The sequence below is a fragment of the Orycteropus afer genome, unplaced genomic scaffold (genome assembly GCF_000298275.1).
Source record: "Orycteropus afer afer isolate SDZICR_OR568_19922 unplaced genomic scaffold, OryAfe1.0 scaffold00425, whole genome shotgun sequence".
Classification (NCBI taxonomy): domain Eukaryota; kingdom Metazoa; phylum Chordata; class Mammalia; order Tubulidentata; family Orycteropodidae; genus Orycteropus; species Orycteropus afer.
In genome coordinates, this window is record NW_006922012.1 from 2,296,030 (window position 1) to 2,319,786 (window position 23,757).

Below are 23,757 nucleotides of genomic sequence, written 5' to 3' on the forward strand. Positions count from 1 at the left end.
TGAGATTTTTTTACTTAGATTTTAGATAGCCTTTCTCAGAGGAAATGCTCAGCCCTCAGATAATGATGTAATTTGGATTTCCTGGGTCCTTTAGGATTACTTAGGAGCTCTGGTGGCACAGTGTCTAAGACATTTGACTGCTAACCAGAAGGTTGGTGGTTCAAACCCAGCAGCCACTCCGGTGGCACAGTGTCTAAGACATTTGACTGCTAACCAGAAGGTTGGTGGTTCAAACCCGGCAGCCACTCCATAGAAAGAAAACTGGGCAATCTACTTGCACAAAGATATACTGCTTCAGAAACCTGATGAGGGTTGCTATGAGTCAGAACTGACTCAATGGCAGTGTTTTTTTGTTGTTGTTGTTTGCTTTTTTAGGATTATTTAAAACCTGGTTGGAACTTCCATAATCCAGTGGAATTGGGTGTGTGTGTGTGTGTTGGGGGGGTGTTTGGAGTTGTGAATGGAGTAGCTTGAAGGGCTGTATACCAGAATCTAATTATTTAGTTTCATTTGGAAAGGAGTATGCAGTTTTATAAGTTTATATTGGGTTACCAAAATACCACATGTTGTATAAAAAGGGTATGATATTTTTATTTCTGAAGACGGTGGTGGTATGGATTTAAAAAAGTGAAAAACGTTACCAAATCTGACGGGAAGGTGCTGAGACTTTTCTTAATAATCTATTCCTTTTAGTGCTTGGCCCATGGTTTGGGTACGTGTGATGTCTGTCAGTTCAATGGTTAGAGCAGTAGAGAGAAGTCTAATCTTTGGAAGCTCAGTCTTCATCTTTGCAGGGCTTATGGTTGTAGAGGTGCATGTGCACGTAGGAATGATTGTAACACCAACGGATGTTTTCTTCTGATTTCGTTTGGACATCTTACATTTTTCAGTTTGGGATTTGGAAATGATTGAAACCTACCACTTGAACAGCGACTGTTCAAGAGCCAGTTTTCCTTAAACTCCTGTACTGTTTGGTGCTGCATCTCCTTTCAAAAGTGGTAATAGTACAGGTTGCTACAGGCACTTGAATATAACAGATTTATCCTCCAGTTGTTATTATTTCAAATTGAGCCTCTTAGAAAGTGGCAGTTGAATGTCCTTTTCTGCCAGATCTCAAAGGGATACAGCTCCTCACTCAACAGGAGTCTACAATTCTAGTATCAATAAGAAGACTGGCTCATAACTAGTTTTCCATAAACATTAGGATATGAAGACTTTGATATGAATGACATACCTGTTTTAAGGAGCTCAGGGCTGTGATTAGAAAACTCACTTTCTGTGTAGTGGATCTAGGAAGACTCCCTTAGAGCAAGGTCTTGAAATAAGCAGAATCTCTGATAAGGCAGACCAGGTACTCTGGGGAGGCAGGCAGTGATGCCCACATGTTTTATGTGGGGAATTAGACCAGAGTGTATTGGGATGGGCAACGCTTTCTTAATACCAGTTTTTGCTTGCTTTCTGGAAGAGGTAAGAGGCTACCAGCTCATTCTCAATTTCCTGGATTTCTCTTTTAAAATAGTGAAAAAGATCAGCAGGTTAATTGCTTATAGTTTATCATGTACCAAAAACGTGTACTGGATAAACTTCTCTGGCTACTTGTTTGAATCAAAGCTTAAAGAGGCAGCCAGAAAGAGGAATTCAGAACACTGAATAATCTCCAGAAGAGCCCAGATTTACAAATTAGGGAGAAATCATCATTGCACAAACCTGATTGGCCCTAGGCAGTCACATCATTGTTGTGAGGTGCTGTCGAGTGGCTTCCGACTCATAGCGACCCCATGAACAGCAGAACGAAACACCGCCCATGACTCAATTCTAATCTTGACCAGACTAATCTGTGCCTGTATTGTGTTCTCAGGAGTCTCCAAACGTGCTTTTTGGTAACCCGCTCAGAGGTTGCCATTCATTAAGTGCTTCCTGACCCATGTTGCTTTCCTCTCTCAATTGCTTTGAAAAGACTGTGTTAGAAATAAGCTGTTCTGCTGGAGGCTTTGGCAGTACTGGTTTAGTGAGACTAGGGAACAGCAGTTGCAGAAGAGAACAAGATGAGACCTGTCACGGAAAGCCTCCTCTCTGAGTGAGCCTTCCCCAAAGCAGCATTTACCACCCCCATTTCCTTTTGGTCTCCCAGCCTGTTTTTCTTTGAAGAATGCTTTTAAGAGTGATCATGTGGGCTTTGATCTTGCTGTCCTTAAGTAACACAGCAGTCCTCTGTTAATAATCTTTTTTTCTTCTGCATCTTTCTCTTTTTCTTTCGCTCTAGTGCTCTCTCTTCCACTAATCGCCTCCTCGCCCCAAATTTAAATAGTGAAAATTGAAAAGGGGAGAATATTGGCAATTCGAGGGAAGTTTCCTTATTAAAAATAGTGTTAAGTGCATATACATACATGGCTTCAAGAAAAACATTAGTAAGTTATTTAAACAAATTGCAGCCTGGAGAAGGATTTATGTTTTCCCCTACCTGTGAGAACTGTGGGGGATTAGAAAGTGTAATTTGCAGACAGCAGAAAGATAGCTTGAGATAATCACTGTATATGCAATGTATATTCATAGCTTGAGATAATAACTGTATATATTAAATGGAGACATTTTTGGAATATAATACTCTGTCTTTTCCTACAAAACTCAGGTTTTTAGAAAAGAAATTTTCATTTCTTTGTGTATGTGGTGGGGTGTTAGTAAGTGAAAGGAAAAGGCTGTGAAGAGCCCTTAATTGAATGATCTAATCATGTAAAAAGAAGTAACACATAACTGAATAACATCTGGATATAGTCTCCAGTTAATCAGGCAAGGACAGATGCTAAATTTGCTACTAATTAAATAGAAAGCAAAGGAAATTGTCTATATGTTAAATATAGGCACTGTTGTCTCAAAACCAACATCAAACTCACTGGCTCCGAGTTGGATTCGACTCATAGCAACCTCTCCTTGAGTTTCCAAGGCTGTATCACTACAGAAGTGGATTGCCCAACCTTCCTTCCGAGGAGTGGCTGGTGGGTTTGAACTGTTAATTTGGTTAACAGTCAAATGCCTTAGGCACTATGCCACCAGAGTTCCTTTCAAAACAGATGGACTGAAAAAAAATGCTACAAATTACCTTCTCATTTTATTTCCACTTAATTTAAATGATAAGGCTTAATGCTCCTTTGTTTTGATATGTCAATTGCTTATCTTTTTTGACACAAGCATTAAGGGGGGAATACCACTTTCTAAAGACTGAGAGGAATGGGAAAGGCGGCAAAGTACCAATAAGGACTAGGGTGATGATAGTATATTATTACTTTACATTATAATCAAATGTTACTTACATACTGTATTTTTACACAAATAACACACATTATATATTTTTTGCTAACATGTAAAAAATGTGCATAGGGTGCTTACAAAATACATTGGGGAGAAGGAGGTGCAGTTGGCTAAAAAAAACCTGTAATGTGAGGTATTTGCTTAAAAATACGGTGTGTTATTTTCTCCTCACAACAGCGCTTCACAATAAGCCAGGCAGGACAGGTACTGGCTCTTTTATAGATGAAGAAATTGAGACTCAGAGATGCCTTGGTTTACTAAAGCTACAAGGTCCTGGGTAGAAAGAGTAGTCTCTTGACCATGTAGGTCTTTTACTCTAGATACCTGCTAACCCTGCCAATATAATTTCCCTCAGTATTTTTGAAAACCCAAATTTAGTAAAGAAGACGCAGCACTCCAGCATCGTGCTTGGTTTAAAGCTGAACCAGGGATCTGAGTTTCTTGTTTTACTTCATTACGGGGACTGAAGGAGCTCTCTTGCACAGTGGTTAAGGCATTTGGCTGCTGACCCAAAGGTCAATGGTTCGAACCTGCCAGCTGTTCTCAGGAGAAAGATGAGGCATTCTGCTTCCATAAAGATTTACAGCCTTGGAAACCATATGGATCAGTTCTGCTCTGTCCTGTAGATGATTATGAGTCAGAATCAACTTGATGGCCCTGGATTTGGGGTTTTTTCTCCGCCCCCAACCAGAACTGAACCTACCATTTGCTACAAGAGCTAATAAAAATAAGAGGAGGGGGAAAAAAGTTTGTTTTCTTTTTAAATTTAAGTACTCCCCCCCCCCCCAGGAAAATGTCAATTCTTCTACATAATGTAATTCAACCAAGAAATCCTTTATTTTTCGCTCTGGAGTCATATTTTAATTTGTATGGTGATTTATGACTTTAAAAGAAGTTCTTATTTGAAATTCCTAGTGCCTGAAGGAGAAAACAGAGTGACAGACCTGGAGACTGCAGTTCTTTGTCCCTCACACAGGTACGGATGGCATCCTGTCACGCTGCTAAAGGAAAGTGTCCTCTCTACTGGGAGGGGGGCCTTAATTTTTATCCTGAAGCAAATAAGCATTTTGATGCGCCATGTATTCTTAAAATCCTTTTAGGGTTATGTCTTATCTTTTAAAATTAGTTAATGACATAATGCTTCAGGAGACTGCCTGATTTTGCATTAAGGCTAGGCTAATGTTTAAAATCTGAAAACTAATACACAAATTTAGTGTCCACTCATAAGGAAGATGTATAGATAAAATGTGACAACACAAACTGCTTAAACAGAAACAAGAACAGGTAAGCATTTGCTTTTGGAAATCAGGTTTGCTTTGGATCTTTGCTAGATTCCCAGTTTGGGAGATGGGGATAAAAAATTGCTGTGCTTTTTAGATTTAAGTCATGTGTGCCAAGAGTGCTTTTAGAAGTGCAGCATCAAAAGATAAGATATATGTAAGTGTGGATGAATATTTAAAATTACGTGAGAATAGACAGTAATTGCAAATGTATTTGAACCAGTAAGCTAATTTTTTGCAGCCATTGCTTTCTAGTGTTCCCAAGAAGCTCCTTTTTTTGTGAATCTGTTTTTTCTTTGTCCTTCAGTTTTATGATTTGTCAAGATTGTTATTGATTTTAGATTAGCAGGTAATAATAGCATTTCATATAGTCAACATTTAGCATCTACTGTATGAGAAACACTAGGCTGGGTACCAGGGACCCAAGGATGAACAAAGTATAATTCTTGCTGTCTAGAAGCTCCTTGTCTAGTGCCAAGTGGCTGACCCTAACACAGAGGAGAACTTTCACAGGGGTTTTAGATAGCATCTTGATAAAGATCAAATGGGTATTTTGGAAAGATGTCTGTTGGCGTTGGTCGGGACAGAGTGGAGGCAGAGGCCTCAATGAGACTCATCTGACCTCCCTGATCAATTTTTTTTCTTTTTTCCTTTTCCCACTTCCCTTTCATTCACAGATTTCAAAGATTCTCAGGGAATTGTATTGGTCCCTCTGGATTCTCCAGCAACTCTGGTGATGTAATGCTTAAAGCATTTGGCTGCTAACCAAAAGGTCAGCAGTTCAAACACAACCAGCTGCTCTGTGGTAAAAAGATGAGACATTCTGTTTCTGTAAAGATTAACCGCCTTGGAACCCTATGAGGCAGTTCTACTCTGTCCTATAGAGTCACCATGAGTCAGAATCAACTCTAGCAGTGGGTTTTAGTTTGAGTTCCTTGGCAAGAAACCCTCAGGGCTTCTCCATTAGCCTCCTTTGATGACTCTGGAAATAGGACATGAAGCTTCTTTTGTCCACCAGAGGGGGCGAGTCATCACTTTAGAGAGAAAAGCTTTAGTTCTTGTTCAAAGACAGCTTTGGAAGGTATACAGAGTAGAGTAGTAAAAATGTTCCTTCCTCCTCTTCCCATTTTTAAAAATGGATTTTAAGAGGAAATTTTACATATTTTATTTATAATATAGAATTTCCTTTATCTTGTTTGTTTCTTACCAGAGTTTAAACAAAAAAAACCCTAGCCACAGCCGTCCAGTTGATTCTGACTCATAGTAACCCCTGTTGGATTTCAGATCTTTATGGAAGTAGATTGCCCAGTCTTGCTTCCAGGGGTAGCTGGTGGGTTTGAACTACCAACCTTCTGGTTATCAGTCTGATGCCTTAGGCTCTGTGCTACCAGAGCTCGTTCACCAGAGTTTAGACTTTTTTTATATATCATTATTGTTAATATAATACTCTGAAAAATATTGAATTATCTTCTTACTCATAGCTGAAGATTAAAAAGTATATGCAGGTAATTTCTTTACTGTCAGATTTTTAAAAACTATTCTGTATAGAAAACTTTTGTGATACTTAGAATAGTCAGTTAACTAAAATATCCCAGTCCCTGGCTAGATAAAGAGTTAATACCATTATGTGAACAGCTTAGACCTTTAACTTGTCTTTTTTTTTTTTCTTCTATCTGGCCTACTTCAGAGAAAATTTAAGTTAAGGTCAAAGCACACACTTAGTAGGATAAACAAACAAACAAAAAAATCCCAAACCCACCACTATCGAGTCGATTCTGACTCATACTGACCCTGTAGGATAGAGTAGAGCTGCCTCATAGATTTCCAAGGCTGTAAGTCTTCACAGAACCAGGCTGCCTCATCTTTCTCCTGCGGAGCAGCTGGTAGGTTTGAACGGCCAACCTTTGGTTAGCAGCTCAATGCTTTAACCACAGTGTCACCAGAATTCTTTTTAATAGGATAATTAAAAGCAAAGATTATAGACCAGAAACTTTATCAACCTTTCTGTTCTTTGAAATGCCATGGAAGCGAGTATTTTCTTGTATTCACTTTCCTCTTAATCCCACTCCACTTTGATTTTGCTATCTCTAAGTAGAGTGTTCCTATGGTCAAAATGACATAAGCAAAGAAGCAATTATCATCAATTTATACAGGAAAAATAATTTTGAGTGTTTCCAGACCCGAAGAATAACCTACCAAATAAACACATAAAACTTAAAATAATGGTAACACATGGTGTTTGCAAACACAATTCACAGCTACGGTGGCCACACTTGGTGCTTGGAGTGCATGCCAAGCTGCTTCTTTAATGGCTCATTGTAAGACACATGTTGAATGCCACTTTCGCTTTTCACCTTTTTTCATGAAAGCAGAAATCCTCTTTGGATTGTTTTCAGTTAGTGAAAATAAGTACTAAAGGAGGTCTTTTGTAAAAGCAAAATGGCTTAAAACGAACTGTTGAAACCAAAGATACCTGTGTTTTCAGTTAGATGATGTTGTTGTTGTTGTTATTTGCCGTCAGGTTGGATCTGCCTCATAGTGACCCCTCCTTGGGTTTCCGAGGCAGTATCTCTAGGAAGTAGATTGCCCAACCTTCCTTCCGAGGAGTGCCTGGTGGGTTTGAACCGCCAGCCCTCTGGTTAGCAGTCAAGTGCCTCAGGCACTCCACCACCAGAGCTCCTTTTCAGTTAGGTGGCTTTTCCCAAAGAATGTAATGGAAAAGTTTTGGCTATTGAAAAAACCCTCAGGGAATAATGAAGTTAGACAATGCATATTTTTTTCCACTCCAAGCTGTGTTAACATGTGCATGGAGGACAGAGTTAAGACTCCAGTTCAATGATTCATTTTCAGTTTGATATGTTTGAGTTATTTTAGCGGTTTTATTTTTCCCAAATAAAACAAGTTAAGGTTCAAACCTACCAGCCACTCCTCAGAAGGAAGGTTGGGCAATCTACTTCTGTAGTGATGATACTGCCTCGGAAACTCAAGGAGGGGTCGCTATGAATCAGGTCCGACTCGATGGCACATAACAACAAGAAGAGGTTCAGAGTAATTGAGTTATATCTTATCTCATAAGTACCATAAATACAAAGAACTGATCAAAGTTCGTCCAGCTATGGTAAATATGGATTAATTTTGGAAGTGATGCTTTGTAATATGACTTTTTATTAAGAATTGTATAGCATTATAAGGATGAAGGAGCTCTGCTAACGTAGTGCCTAAGGCACTTGACTGCTAACCAGAAGGCTGGCGGTTCAAACCCACCAGCCATTCCTCAGAAGGAAGATGGGACAATCTACTTCCCTAGTGATACTGCCTTGGAAACCCAAGGAGGGGTCGCTCTGAGTTGGGTCCGACTCAGTGGCACATAGCAACAACAACAACATAAGGATGATTTAATATTTCGTCCGTGTTGCTCCTAGATATTTTTAGAAGTCTTCACTGAATTTATTAGTGAGCAACTCTATCATAAACTCATTTATATCTTCAGAAAGAGTCTACATAGATGTGTCCATTTTATTTTGGAGGCAGAGTGGTTGAGTGCTCAGTTGTTAACCAAAAAAAAAGATCAACGGCTCAAACCCACCATCCACCCCACAGGAGTGAAGACCTAGCAATATGCTCCCATAAAGATTTCATCCTAGGAAACCCTATCAGGCAGATAAGTCATAATCAACTTGGAAGTACCAGGTTTGGTTTGATTTGGTTTCTTAGTATGCTTGAAACTGTTTGAAGAGTTGAAAAAGAATTTAAAGGATAACCTTGTGGGGAAGGCTGGGAAGATGTATATGGAGTAATGTGTGGGGATAGCTAGCTGATGAACACATCGACTTGTCTTTTTTTAAAAAAAAAAAAAAAAAAAGCAAAACACTAGTTGTAGAGTGCTTTTCTTTGGATTATGCAGAGGACTCCACTGTATTTTACCATAAATTTAGAATCTGGTATCACTAGAAGGAGCTCTGGAAGTGCAGTAGTAGGTAAGGCATTTGGCTGCTAACCAGAAGGCCAATGGTTCAAACCTACCAGCTGCTCCATGGGAGGAGAATGGAGCAATCTACTTCCATAAAGATTTACAGCCTTGGAAACTCTATAGGAGTTTCTGTGAGTTGAAATAGACTCAATGGCAGTAGGTTTTTAGCTTTAGTAACACTGGACAGCCCCTTTATGTCTTCATCTAAACTTCAGTGTAACAAATTGGGCAGCAGGTGTAGATGATGATAAAATTGATGGAGAGTTTTGTTAACTCTCAGGATGAAAGTAGATGTTGAGCCTTCTAAGTGTCTTAGACCCACAAAGTCTGTAGTCTTCCATTTCAGTCTACTTGAGACACAGAAAGGGAGTTGTTGAAGGGGTCAGGAATGTAAGGGTCTTGTCTGTACTCTCCTCGGCTTTAGGGCTTTACCTGTTGTTAGGTCCCCTGAGTCAGCTCCAACTCATAGTGACCTTATGTGCAACAGAACAAAACACTGTCAAAAAACTGTGCCAGCCTCACAGTCCTTGCTATACCTGAGCCCATCATTGTAGCCACTTTGTCAATCCATCTCATTGAGGGTCTTCCCATTTTACGTTGACCCTTTACCTTAACAACCATGATAGCCTTCTCCAGGAAATGGCCCCTTCTGACAACATGACCAAAGTAGGTGAGATAAAGTCTGGCCATTCTCGCTTCCAAGGAGCATTCCGGCTGTACTTCTTCCAGGACAGATCTGTTCCTTCTTCTGGCGGTTCATGGTATTTTCAGTATTCTTTGCTAACACCACAACTCAAAAGTGTCAACTCTTCTTCTATCTTCCTTATTCATTGCCCAGCTTTCACATGCATATGAGGCGATTGAAAATGCCATGGCTTGGGTTAGGCACACCTTAGCCTTCAGAGAGCCATCTTCGCTCTTCAGCACTTTAAAGAGGTCTTTTGCAGCAGATTTGCCCAATGCAGTGCATCATCTTATTTCTTGACTGGTGCTTCATTGGTGTTGATTGTGGTACCAAGTAATACGAAATCTTTGACAACCTTAATCTTTTCTCCATTTATTGTGATAATGCTTGTTGGTCCAGTTGTGAGGATTTTCATTTTCTTTATGCCTTGTTCCTGAATGTTGGTGACTTTTTTCTGTATTGAGTACAGCACTGAGGTTAGTAATTTAGGGATTGTTGTTGTGTGCAGTTGAGTTGATTCTAATTCATAGCAACCCTATAGGACAGAGTAGAAATGACTCAGAAGGTTTCTTTTTTCTTTTTTAACTGCTACTTTTTTTTGTGTGTGTGTATGTGGTAAAATACATATACATAAAATTTACCATTTTAACCATTTCAAAGTGTGCATCTAGTACATTTACAATGTTATACAACCATCACCACTATCTGGTTGCAGAACATTTATTATTATTATTATTATTATTATTATTGAATGGGTGAAAGTTTACAGAACAATTTCATTGTCCATATAGCAGTTCATATACATTTTGTTTTATAACGTTGACTGCAATCCCCACAATGTAACAACTCTCTTCCCACTTCCTCCCTGTCGTTACCTTTTCCCTGTGTCCTTCTTTCCTGTATCTTCCTGCCGCTTTTGCAAATACGGCCCTTCTGATCTCCCATGATTGATTGTTCTAAAGAGTGTACTTAACTGGTGTAAATGTTCACCTTATATGCACGTCTGTTGTTCGGCTGGAAACCCACAGGAGTGAGTTCAGTTCCAGGCCTGAAGGGTTACTAGAAGCCATAGTCTCTGGGTTTCACCAGTCTCTGTCAGACTAGTAAGTCTGGTCTTTTTTTATAATTTTGAGTGTTGTTCTACAATTTTCTCCCAGTCTATCCAGGATCTTTGGCACCGATCGCTTTCTGAGTGGTTGACAGTGGTAGCTGGGTGTCATCTAGTTCTTCCTCATAGGGGTCCTTAGGCAGAAATTTTTGTGGGAGCAGATTTCTAGGTTTTTTTCTTCTATAGGGTGGCTGATGGGCTCAAACCTCGCTGGTGGATTAGGAGACAGTGCTTAGCGATTGCACCATCAGGTGTCCTTATTCAGGGAGTAAGAGGATATAATTGTCAAATACATTATGTTCTGTTGGGGGGCATTCTTTTTTCCATTGTGAAGTTGAGTAGTAGCAATGTATACGCTTGCAGAAATGGAGCATACAAAAGTTTTACACGTTTTGTTATGTCACTCCTGCACATTCATTAAAAAGGAAAATATAAGTTAAAAAACATCAATTAAGGAATTGCTAAGCTTTCCATATTTGGATTCTGACTCTCCTGAATTATTTTTCATTCTGAATTGTTATCTGTAATTTTCCCTATATCATCCTCTGTGCTACCAAGAATATTGATTGGTGTACTGCATGTCTTTAAAGAGTCCATAAAGAAAGAGAGGAAAAAGCTTTGGTGCTGGCCTTTGATTTGCAGTTATGCAAACCAGCTAACTTTGACTCTTGCTTAGGGAGCTGCCTCCTTCCATTCCATTCCCAGACCATCTGGTTTCTAGGGGTTAAAAGAGTGTTTCAATATTGTTTCTGGAAATTTCTTTTACATTACTGACCTCACCTGCAAGTGTCAATGCTGGCAGTTTTGATGTTTGTGCATGTGTAAGCAGTGACAACTTCATCACAAATGTCTTATGGTTGATACTAATTATAAGAGAAATTGTGATTTCAGAAATGTCCTCGTTGTGCATTCATTAAGCACTCACCAGTTTTAACTTACCAGCTATTCCATGGGAGAAAGGTGTGGTAGTCTGCTTCCATAAAGATTTACACCCTTGGAAGCCCTATCAGGCAGTTCTGCACTGTCCTACAGGGTCTACGGGGTTGCTGAGTCAGAATTGACTCGACAGCAGTGGGTTTAGAAGAGGGTAAGGACACTTTCAGTGATTGGTTTGGAAAAGTTCCATGGGTAGAAGGTGTGATTTATATGATCAAGGCTGCAAAGGACTATAAAAAGAAGAAAGAGGTGCATCCTTAAAGAAGAAAAGTCTGAACATGTTTTGGGGCAATGAATAGACTAGTTTGATGAGAGTAGAGGGAAGGTTGTAGGTAGTAAATCGTTGTAGTATGGGGACCGATTGGGTAATAATTGGCATTTATCCTTGGATATTAACTTCAGTGTAATTCTGTGTGTGGGTTTTCTAGTGTCATGTGCATAAACCAGAGTTAAGCAATCTTATAAAAATTCCATATAGGATGAGGGAGATGAGAAAGCCTGACTAATAGAATGTATGATGTTGTTGACATTATGTGCCCTCAAGTCAGACCTGACTCATAGTGACCCCTCCTTGGATTTTTGAGGCTGGTGGGTTTGAACCACTAGCCTTCTGGTTAGCAGTCAAGTGCCTTAGGCACTATGCTACCAGAGCTCCTAGAATGTCTGTAGGTGTTGTAAAAAGGGACAGGAACGAGGGCAGCTTGTCTGAGCATGTTCTCTTTACCTTCTCAGGCTGGTTCTGAGTGCTGGTTTGGTTGAACTTCACCTACCAGTGTAAGGGAAGGAAGGAAACAGTGTTTGCATGGAAAAGAGTGGAACAAAGTGAGAAACACTTCTCTAGTCACTTAATGTTTCTGACAGTCAGCCTGGCCAGTCACAAGGCAGCTGGGGCTAGAAATCTGGGCCTAACCCTAAAGAATTTAGAAACCCTAAACTCTTCGTTTCCTAAATTGTGCTCATTTAGACACAGTTTCTGCCACTTTCTTTGCTGCTTTTTTTGCCCTTATGGAGTAACTGCTCCAGCTCATGACATATATCTTACCTGCACTTTGTATTGGCTTCCTAATTTTTACTCTTTGGGCTTTTCTCTTTCAAATCCATTGTCTAACAGCATCAGAGTGACCATTACAATGGCTTTCAAAACTTTTTGTAGAAGTACACTTCGTATTGCAACAAAGTATATGTGTGTATAACTGAAACAAACGTTTCATGTAAAACACGTCACCTTTACTATGTACAACACAATCTGATATTTTCTATTTCACTTTTTAAAATGTTTACGTCTGCTAAATTGATTCTGTTTGTTATGTGCCGTCGAGTCAGATCCGACTCATAGTGACTCCTCCTTGGTTTTCCGAGGTGGTATCTCTACAGAAGTAGATTGCCTAACCTTCCTTCCGAGGAGTGGCTGGTGGGTTTGAACCACCAACCTTCTTCTGTTTAGCAGTCTAGAGTTGGGAAAACACTGATGTGAACAATAATATGACTTTTTTTTTTTTTAAAGAACTCTTTGATGGCTTCTTTTTTTTTTTTAATAAAGTTGAAGCTCCCTAACACCAGCATACTGGAACCTTTGCGACCTGGCCCTTGTCTAGTTCTCCTGACCTGTTCGTTACTTGCCTTGTCCATTCATTGGCTCATATTTCACTCCAATAAACTAGTATAACTTTTCATAGTTCCTTGTCCTGTGCCTTTGTTAATGATGTCCACTCTGTTGAAAATCCTTTTCTAACACCATCTGCTTACAGTGTTTTACTGAGTAATTCTTACTCATTTTTAAGACTTAACTCAAGCACTAGTAACCAGGAAACTATTCTTGGCTCCATCCCCTGCTGCCTGACTAGGTTAGGTGTTTGTTTTCTCCAAAATATAGTAACTATCTCTAATATTTCACCCATTTATTATCTGTTTGCATTTTGGTATCCCACTAGATTTGATGGTTGGCTCCCATTAAACTTTTCCCAATTATTTGGCATGTAACTTGTTCTCTTTGTTTGGATGAGTGAAAACAATCTTATATCTGGAAGGAATACTTAACTGTGAATCCCTCAAGATCTTTAACTGAGATTTTGTGATTATATTTCTAGGTATTTAATTTGTTAACTTGATGACTTATGGGCAAGGGGTAAATTTCATGATTTAAAGACAGCTTTTTTGCTTTAGATATTCTCTCAAGATTTCAATAAATTAAAAACTACTGTGCCAATAGTCTGTAATTTCATAACATCTAATACTATCCCCAAAGGAGCTCTGGTGGTATAGTGGTTAGGACATCTGGCTGCGAACTAGAAGGTTGGTCTTTTGAACCCACAGAAGAATGATGGGGCAGTCTGCTTCCATAAAGATTTACAACCTTGGAAACCCAATGGTGGTCGCTATTAGTCAGAATTGACTTGATGGCAGTGAGGTGGGTTTTTTGGGGGGTGAAGGTGGGGGTGGGAAGATACTATTGCAGAGTTTGCAGTGTGGCAGAGGCCAGATGACATAAACATAGGATAGTTTTAGGTGTTAGTGGTGAATTGGCAAATGCTATAGAAGTGTAGTGAACCAGTTTGGTCATAAGCCGAGACCTTAAAGTCAGTAAAGAGCTGATATTCTGCCACCTAAGCAACACTGTCCAATGATGCGGGAGCTGAGAAGGAAATTGAGTTGTAGAATTTTAGGGATGGTGTTCTCTCTAAAACTAAGGGGCTATGCCTCTGTGCCACTCTTGGGGTCCTGAAAATTACTTTTTTAACTGATTCCCGTGCCAGCTAGGTTCCGGTTAGACTACAGATGGGAAGTACTCCAGTGAGATTAAAAGACACAAAGAAGATAGCTACCTTGTTTTTGTCAGTGGTAGCGGCAGTGGCATGTGGGTCTCTGGGTTCCAGGTTACTGGCAGGGATAGCATTCCTGGGAGCTCTGGCAGCTTCACTATGAGTGTGGCTTTGGGATTGTATAATCAACCACCTTCTCCCTTTTGTTCTTCTATTTTGACACAGAAGAATCTCATTTGAATTTTGTTTATATCTAATAATTATGTTTTAAATAGAAAGATGCCCAATTTTGAATAAAGTGAAAGCCTTTCTAAAGGGCTACATGTAATTTTCAATGATAGTATTTCATTCATACTGTAATTGTAGCTACCATATGTTTTAAATTGCTCTAAACAAAATGTACTAAACTTAAAATTAAACTAATATTTCATGATAGCTGAACTCTTAATACTCATTTCTCAATTTGTTAACTTGAAAATGAGCAGCTTATAACCTAAAATAATGTGGGGGTTGTTTTTTCTGCTTTTCTTTTTGAAGCTCTTTCACCATGCCTGGGTCACTTCCTTTGAATGCAGAAGCCTGCTGGCCAAAAGACGTGGGAATTGTTGCCCTTGAGATCTATTTTCCTTCTCAATACGTTGATCAGGCAGAGTTGGAGAAATATGATGGTGTAGATGCTGGAAAGTATACCATTGGCTTGGGCCAGGCCAAGATGGGCTTCTGCACGGATAGAGAAGATATCAACTCTCTCTGTATGACTGTGGTTCAGAATCTTATGGAGAGAAATAGTCTTTCCTATGATTGCATTGGACGACTAGAAGTGGGAACAGAGACAATCATCGACAAATCAAAGTCAGTGAAGACTAATTTGATGCAGCTGTTTGAGGAGTCTGGGAATACAGATATAGAAGGAATAGATACAACTAATGCATGCTATGGAGGCACAGCTGCTGTCTTCAATGCTGTTAACTGGATTGAGTCCAGCTCCTGGGATGGTATGTTACATGCCTCTTTTCCAGAAGAAAGCTCTCCTTGAGGATAAATAAGCCCAAATTACCTTTTAACTAGTACCACATACAGACTCTTAGCAGTTAGGGTGGTTTGAATATATTCAGAAACATAGCTATGCCTTTCACCTTAACTGAATTATGAATTGGTTATTTTTATCCTGTGGGACAATGATCAATTCAGAATTTAGTTGGAACATTTTCTTTCTTTACTAAAGATTAAGGAGCTCTGGTGCACAGTGCCTAAGGCATTTGATTGCTAACCAGAAGATTGGTGGTTCAGACGTACCAGCCGCTCTGCGGAAGGAAGACTGGGCAATCTACTTCCGTAAAGATTTACCACCTCAGAAACCCAAAGGGGGACACTATGAGTCGGAATGGACTCTATGTCAGTGAATTTGGTTTTCCTAAAGATTACGAGAGGATATTCTAGGGAAAATAGAACAGATTTCAGTTTATAGTGTTGACTGTCTTCTTGTGTGTGAGCTAACAAAAAAATATCTTGCAGGACGGTATGCCCTGGTAGTTGCAGGAGATATTGCTGTATATGCCACAGGAAATGCTAGACCAACAGGTGGAGTCGGAGCCGTTGCTCTGCTAATTGGGCCAAATGCACCTTTAATTTTTGACCGAGGTAAGTGTTTGGGAAAGGTTTTTTTTTGAAGCACAATATGCTGAGAAAATTGAACATATACAAATAAAAGCTAATACTTACTGAAAGTACGTTAATTGTGAGCCCTACCTGCAAAGTGCTTTATATATGTTATTTAATCTTTGTAGCAATCATATGCAGTGGGTGGTACCACCCCCATTTTAGAGAGAAGTAAAATGGGTTTAAGTAGGCTTTAAGTAACTTGCCCATAGTCACACAGTAAGTGCAAGTATAATTTGTTTTCAGTTCAGTGGAATAATTGTGATCCTCCAGTTAGATTTGTGAAACTTGAATGAAAACATATACCAGAAAATCTTAGGATTGTTTGTGGATTCTGTTGTTTCATTTCAAGTACACATTGATTTCTCCTTGTGATGAGAAATCTGCTTGTGGGGAGAGTTGACTAGATAGTTAAGGAAGGTGTCAGATAACACAATGTACTTACATACAGATACCAAGAAATAGAAATACATAGACATCTTCCTTTTTGTTTTGAATAGGGCTTCGTGGGACCCACATGCAGCATGCCTATGACTTTTATAAGCCTGATATGCTCTCTGAGTATCCCATAGTGGATGGAAAACTCTCTATCCAGTGTTACCTCAGTGCATTAGACCGCTGCTATTCTGTCTACCGCAAAAAGATCCGTGCCCAGTGGCAGAAGGGTAAGTTTTATCAGTTTTCCTTGGGTTTGATATCTGTTGAGAGCAATGTGATGTGCTTGGTGTCTTTAGTGAGAAAGTGATTTCCGAGCATCCTTCATTAGTATCCTTTAACAATTTCTTCTTAACCCATCAAATAGCAATTTCCTATAGTTTCTGGGAATGTGTAATTTAGGAAAAGAGATAAGCTTTGGAAATGAAGTATCACTGCAAAAATACTTAGTTTGATTTACCCCTAGTAAGAAAATCAAAGGTGGGGAAAAAAACATAACTTCAATTTTATTTATCTTTTGAGGGAAGTATTTTAATAAGGTTTTAGTTTGTAAAGTGATCCAGAAAAAAATGAATGCAAATAAATTACTGAATTAACGTGTTCCACCAATAGCCTCTTTGCACTTGACCCGTGAATATGCGCAGGCATACCTTGTTTTATTGTGCTTTGCATATACTAGGTTTAAAAAAATATATATATATTGAAGGTTTATGGAAACCCTATGTCGAGCAAGTCTATTGGTGCCTTTTTTCTAACAGCATGTACTCATTTCATGTTTCTGTATCACATTTTGGTAATTCTCACAATATTTCAAACTCTTTCATAATGCTGTTGCACACTTAATAGTATAGTATAAAAAAAATAATATAGTATAAACATAATTTTTATATGCACTGGGAAACCAAAAAAAATTCATGTGACTTGCTTTATTGCAATTTTTGCTTTATTATGGTCATCTAGAACCAAACCAGCAATATCTCCCAGGTATGCTTGTATTTGCTTTTTTAGTGTCCTCATTAATCCCAGGATTTAACCCTGAAAGAGTTCTTGAGGTACTAAAAAAGGACAGTGTATGAATGAATGCTATTCTAACACAGAGTATCACATAAAGCATGATCTTTCTGTGCCCAGATTTGCCTTATAGAGGTTGTGAAAGAGGGCTAAAAATAATTAATCGCATAATGACTTTGAATAAGAAGTAATTTTGCAATATGTAAACTGTCACATTATTTAATGGTATGTATTTAACTGTACTGTGAATTTCTAACCTTTTTTTACTAGGACTTATACTAAGAAGTAACTTAACATTGTATGTGTATGCTAAACTGAAACAAAAGTGTCATGAAATCACTTACTCATTCTATGAGTTCTATTTCATTTTTAAAAGACTTTTATTTTAAAACAAAAACTGATCCGTACTCATTAAATTGATTACATTATCCACTAATGGGTTATGACTCAGGTTTGAAAAACTCAACTCTCACTGCCATCGAGTTGATTCTGACTCATACTGACCCCTATTGGATTTCCAAAGCTATAAATCTTTACAGAAGCAAACTGCCTCATTTTTCTTTTACAGAGCGGCTGGTGGGTTTGAGCCATCAACCTTTTGGTTAGCAGCCAAGTGCCTTGGCAGTGTGTATTTTTCCACATCTAGGTGTCTTTTGTGCTTTGCCTTTTAAGCCATAGCTTTCATTGTACAGTGTATTTCTGGTTGTTTCCTCATTATATTCTGTTTAGAGATACAAAGAAATCCTAATCCTGCCTTAAAATCAAACTGCAAAAGTTAGTGTTTTATGGGAATATCATAATGTTCTTGGACTTCTCTTTCAGAGGGAAATGATAAAGATTTTACTTTGAATGATTTTGGCTTCGTAATCTTCCATTCACCATATTGTAAACTGGTTCAGAAATCTCTAGCTCGGATGTTGCTGAATGACTTTCTTAATGACCAGAACAGAGATAAAAATAGCATCTATAGTGGCCTGGAAGCCTTTGGGTAAGAGGAACTGTTTGTTTTTTTCCCTACTATATTAGAGTATTTATATCTGTGAAACTGTTGTTTGTACAGACCTGAAAAATTTAGAGTCCAAAGGATCTTAGAAGTTGTCTAGTTTAACCTATTTGTGTCACCAGGGAAGGAACAATCCTAGGAAGGTGTAGCTTACCTACACTGATTCTTCAGTCCTTTCTGCTCAGATGAACGTCTGATTTACTCCTGTTAGCTCCATTCCGATTGCCATCCTCATTATGACTTTATAAGTGCTTAAGGAGCTCTGGTGGTATAGTGCTTAAAGCATTCACCTGCTAACCAAATCCACCATTCACTCTGAGAGAAAGATGAGGCAGTCTGCTTCCATAAAGATTTACAGCCTTAGAAACCCTATGAGGCACTTCTACTCTGTCCTATAGGGTCACTATGAGTTGGGATTGACTCAATGGCAGTAGGTAGGTATAAGTGCCTATATTTACACCACCAGCCTCTTAACTCTTCTCCCTGCCTCTCTTTACTCTTTGCATCCCATATCCATCCTTCACATTGCCCCTAGCCATCCAGATTTTTCTCACTCTTAAGTCTCCTCAGCGTGCCATATGAGTCCCTGGGTGCTGCAAATAATTAAAGTGCTCAGCTCCTAATCAAAAGGTTATAGGTCCAAGGCCCCTCAGAGGTACCTCAGAAGAAAGGCCTGGTAATCTGCTTCCCAAAGACCAGCCTTAAACCCTGGGAGCACAGTTCTGCTTTGACACACCTGGGGTCACCATGAGTCAGAGTCAGGAGCTACTCTTTATCGTGTCATGCTTTTAAAACTCACTGTCTTTCTCCCTGCCTGTGTCCGTTTCTTCTCCATTTAAGGCTTGGCTCCTATAATATCATGACTTTTCTTAATAAATAACCATTATTAGGAACTTGAAACAGTATTATGTTCTATTTGTTAACAAGAAAGCTCTAATGGGTTTATTAACACATTGAACTCAGTTGTCATAACTTGTTATAAAAAAAACCTTAAAAAAGAGACCATGTGTATACAACTCTTTTTATGGTTTCCATAGCCATTAGCATGCTGTTGGGTATATGCAAGGGTGGCTTTTAACTAACAGGAAAACAGAGTCATAAACTTGAATCAGGCCCACTATCTAATATAATAAAATATAGTTTTTGAACACTGAAATTGTCTTTTTTTATAAATCTTTCAGCGATGTTAAATTAGAAGATACCTACTTTGACAGAGATGTGGAAAAGGCATTTATGAAGGCTAGTTCTGAACTCTTTAATCAGAAAACAAAGGCATCTTTGCTTGTATCAAATCAAAATGGAAATATGTACACTTCTTCAGTATATGGTTCCCTTGCTTCTGTTCTAGCACAGTAAGTATACATTTCAGCTGTTTAACTTTCTTCACTTTAAGATGTTAGACCAAATCCAGGGTATTGGGCATGTTATATTGGTGGTAGGTCATAGGTGACATTTTATTTTCAGGCTCTCTAATCTGCTATTATTCATAGATATGAAAGATTTATGAGTTGAAGCTACAGTTCTTCCAGAGGTATTTGTGATTTCACATTGGCTTTCCTGGCTATGGTTGTCATGGGTTCATTATTTTGGACCTGTAGTTGAATCATGTCTGTGTTGACTACTGCTGCTGTAACAGAAATACCACAAGTGGATGGCTTTAACAAACCAAAATTTACTCTCTCATAGTTTAGGCGGCTAGAAGTGCAGATTCGGGATGCCAGCTGCAGGGAAAGGCTTTCTCTGTCGGCTCAGGGGGAACATCCTTGTCTCCTTTCAACATCTCTGGGCCCGGCATTCCTTGGAGATGTCCATATGTCTTGGCATCAATCTTCCCCTAGATCTAGGAGATTCTCAGTGTGGAGACCATAGGTCTGAAGGACATACCCAGCTCCAGCTCTTCTTTCTTGGCAGTAGTAGGTCCCTCCTTCTCTGTATGCTTATCTCTCCTTTTATCTCTTGTAAGATAAAAGGTGATACAGGCCACAGCCCAGGGAAACTCCCCTTTCATTGGATCAGGGCTGTGACCTGAGTAAGGATGTTGCATTCCACCCTAATCCCTTTACACCTGATTGGCTGGTCACATCGTGGGGGATGATTATACCATTAAATAACTGCCAAACCACTGACATTCATGGCCAACCAAGATGACATACTTTGGGGAAACACAATTCAATCCATGACACACCATTAATCCACAATTGACAAGGTAACTTATCTTATGGTATAATAATTTAATAAACTCCATCTTTCACAAAAAGGTAACTCTTGTTTCTGGTAGCATAGTGCCTAAGGCACTTGACTGCTAACCAGAAGGCTAGTGGTTCAAACCCACCAGCCACTCCTCGGAAGGAAGGTTGGACAATCTACTTCCATAATGATACCACCTCAGAAAACCAAGAAGGGGCCACTGTGAGTCAGGTCTGACTTGATGGCACATAACAACAACAACAACTATAATATTAAAACTTTACATGAGATCCCTGATGCTATGGTATAGCATTCCTACTTACATGGCTTTCCACATTGTGGCTTGGGATCAAATTTCTTATAATGGCTTTCCCCCCCGACCACCACCTACACAGGTACTCACCTCAGCAGTTGGCAGGGAAGAGAATTGGCGTCTTCTCTTATGGTTCTGGTTTGGCTGCTACCTTGTACTCCCTTAAAGTTACACAAGATGCGACACCAGGTGAGTGCCAGGTCTTTCAGTGACGGTGTATGGAGAGCCTGCGGTGGTGAGGTTTATTCAGAGGCCTTCCCAGGTGAACACTTAAATCTGGCCCACAGGTCACTTACAACGCTTTTACCTCGTTACTTCTTTCAACACGGGCACATTTTTGACTCTGTACCCTAAAAATTTGCTTTAACTGGGTGAAGGGCAGGACTATAGCTGAGTCTTGGTATCTTATTTCTTTCACATCAGAAAAAAATTACCAGTTTTATAAGATGTTTTATGGCATAGTTTTTCCATTGGCAAATAATTTTATTTTATCTCTCATCTCATTTTTTCAAGCATATGAGGCTAGGAGATACAGGTACAGAGGGGTAAGCATATTTATTTAATACAGGCAGCCTCAGAGTCTTTATGCTAATGATTGAGTCTGATGGCATGAGTGAATGAACATCAGAATTTCTTTTAGGTTTGGTTTTATTCTAAATTATCTAATTTTCATAGAAGGGTTATGATTTTTGACTCTACTTAAGGAAATTTGTGCCTTTGCTGAGCAGAAAAGAATAAGAACAAGAAAAACTGATGGAAGACTTGACATTACTCTAAGATTACACAGTGAATTGACTATAGAGAAGTTACTCCAAATCCTACCAATGTCCTAACTCATCTGTTGCCAGATACTGAAACAGATGTGTACTCATAGGCCATAGAAAGCTGTGCTGAATACATCCCATCTTATCTACCAGCTGAACAAGCAGCCAATGGTTCTAAGAGAAATGAGAAGTTGTTTTCGTCCCTTTGGCAGTATTCCATTCAGGCTTCATTTAGGCATGCTATTTTTAGTCTTAATGTTGGATTATTTACTATTTTAGGGTCTGCTCTTGATAAAATAACAGCAAGTTTATGTGACCTTAAATCAAGGCTTGACTCAAGAACTTGTGTGGCACCAGATGTCTTTGCTGAGAATATGAAGCTCAGAGAGGACACTCATCACTTGGGTAAAAATTTTAAATTATATTGAAACACGTAAATATACATTCAGAGGCCTTAGGAGGTGTCTTAGCTACCTAGTGCTGCTGTAAAAGAAATACGACAAGTGAATGGCTTTAAGAAACAGACAATTATTCTTTCACAGTTTAGGAGGCCGGCAGTCCAAATTCAGGGCACCAGCTCCAGGGGAAGGCTTTCTGTCCTCGTGAGCTCTGGGGAAGATCCTGTTCTCCTTTCAGCATCTGGGAGCCTGGTGTTCCTTGTGATCTCCATCCGTCTTCCCCTGGGTCTGGGAGGTTCTTGGCATAGTGTACAAAGGATACACTCCTCACCAGACTCTTCTTTCTTGATGGTAGTCATATCCCTCTTTCTCTGTTGGCTTCTGTCTTTTTATCTTTTGGTAAAAAGGGGGACTCAAGCAAGGGTGTGCCTAGTGTAAGTTTGGTGACTTGAGTAAGTGTGGGACTTGCATCATGCCTCTTGTAAGGGTATGACTCAACATACAACTAACCCTAATCCTGCCTCATTAACATATAAACCAAACAAAACTCACTGCTGTCAAGCAACTTGATTAGATTTATAGTGACCCCTCCTTGGGTTTCCAAGGCGGTATCACTACAGAAGTAGATTGCCCAGTCTTCCTTCTGAGGAATGGCTGATGGGTTTGAACCCCCAGCCCTCTGGTTAGCAGTCAAGTGCCTTAGGCACTACGCCACCATCATTAACATACAGAGGTTAGGATTTACGACACATATCACAAAATACAATACTGGGAATCATGGCCTAGCCAAGTCACCATATTTTTGGGCAACACAATTTACTCCATGACAGTGGGCTATAATAATGCGAAAAGATAGGTAGGCTTTCTTTATTTAGTAATAATTTTTCTGGGTAAAGATTGTGGAAAATATGTAACTTCTTATCCTTAGTTTCATTCCCTGATGAGTTATATATCATAACTAATTTGTCATATTCTCTGCCTTTCTTTCAGTCAACTATATTCCCCAATGTTCAATTGACTCACTCTTTGAAGGAACATGGTACCTGGTTAGAGTGGATGAAATGTACAGAAGAACTTATGCTCGGCGCCCCTCTCCAAATGATGACACTTTGGAGGAAGGGGTGGGACTTGTGCATTCAAGCACAACAACTGAGGTAAATAAAAGCTCTTGGTGTCTGGTCTTATGTTTAACTTCCCCTTGATACTACCCCTACTTTGGAGATGAGGTTCTGAGAAGTTCAGTGAGGTGCCCACTCTCATAGCTAGTAAGTGTGAAGCCAGGCTTTAACCAAGGGCCTTATAACCTTTAAGTTCTTTTTTTTATTATTTTATTTTTCTGCTCATCACAGCTTTGGTGAATGCATAGTCTTGTTCCTTAATAATATAAAAATCAGCTAGCTGGTCGAGCCACCAGCGCTTGGGCTGCTAGTGCAAGATGGTAGGTCTCTGTGGCCTTCCTTTCTCTCTCACTGTGTGGGTAACACAATAAATCCACCATAATGAAGGATGCTTATTGATTTCCTTCCACAAAGTCATATGTTGTTGTTGTTGTTAACGTGATGTCAAGTCAGACCCAACTCATAGCGACCCCTCCTTGGGTTTCTGAGGCAGTATCACTACAGAAGTAGATTGCCCAAACTTCCTTCTGAGGAGTGGCTGGTGGGTTTGAACCACCAGCCTTCTGGTTAGCAGTCAAGTGCCTTAGGCACTGTGCTACCAGGATATAATATTTAGCACATACCTCTCCAAAGTGTCCTTTACCAGTTTCTCCATAAGAACTTAATTACTGCCATGACTGTCTCAAAAAAAAAAAAAAAGCTTTAAAAGCCAACAACTTTTTCCTTTCATTTTAGCATATTCCAAGTCCAGCTAAGAAAGTGCCAAGACTCCCTGCCACAGCAACAGAGCCAGAAGCAGCTGTCATTAGTAATGGGGAGCATTAA

General features: G+C 39.4%; 1 protein-coding gene across 1 annotated transcript; it reads left to right on the forward strand.

The window, feature by feature from the left end:
• The first annotated feature begins 1,442 nt into the window (after positions 1 to 1,442).
• Positions 1,443 to 23,757, forward strand: HMGCS1 (3-hydroxy-3-methylglutaryl-CoA synthase 1). The gene is made up of 11 exons (XM_007954014.2): positions 1,443 to 1,535; positions 4,222 to 4,282; positions 14,582 to 15,039; positions 15,560 to 15,685; positions 16,204 to 16,368; positions 17,972 to 18,137; positions 19,334 to 19,504; positions 20,735 to 20,841; positions 21,696 to 21,821; positions 22,805 to 22,968; positions 23,668 to 23,757. The coding sequence occupies exons 3-11, from the start codon at positions 14,592 to 14,594 to the stop codon at positions 23,755 to 23,757; spliced, it is 1,563 nt and encodes a 520-aa protein (XP_007952205.1). The 5' UTR covers positions 1,443 to 1,535; positions 4,222 to 4,282; positions 14,582 to 14,591.

Coding starts and splice junctions, on each gene's coding strand:
- HMGCS1 (XM_007954014.2), top strand. CDS start 14,592: ATGCCTGGGTCACTTCCTTTGAATGCAGAAGCCTGCTGGCCAAAAGAC. Junction 15,686..16,203: donor ACCTTTAATTTTTGACCGAG/GTAAGTGTTTGG, acceptor TGTTTTGAATAG/GGCTTCGTGGGACCCACATG. Junction 22,969..23,667: donor ATTCAAGCACAACAACTGAG/GTAAATAAAAGC, acceptor CTTTCATTTTAG/CATATTCCAAGTCCAGCTAA.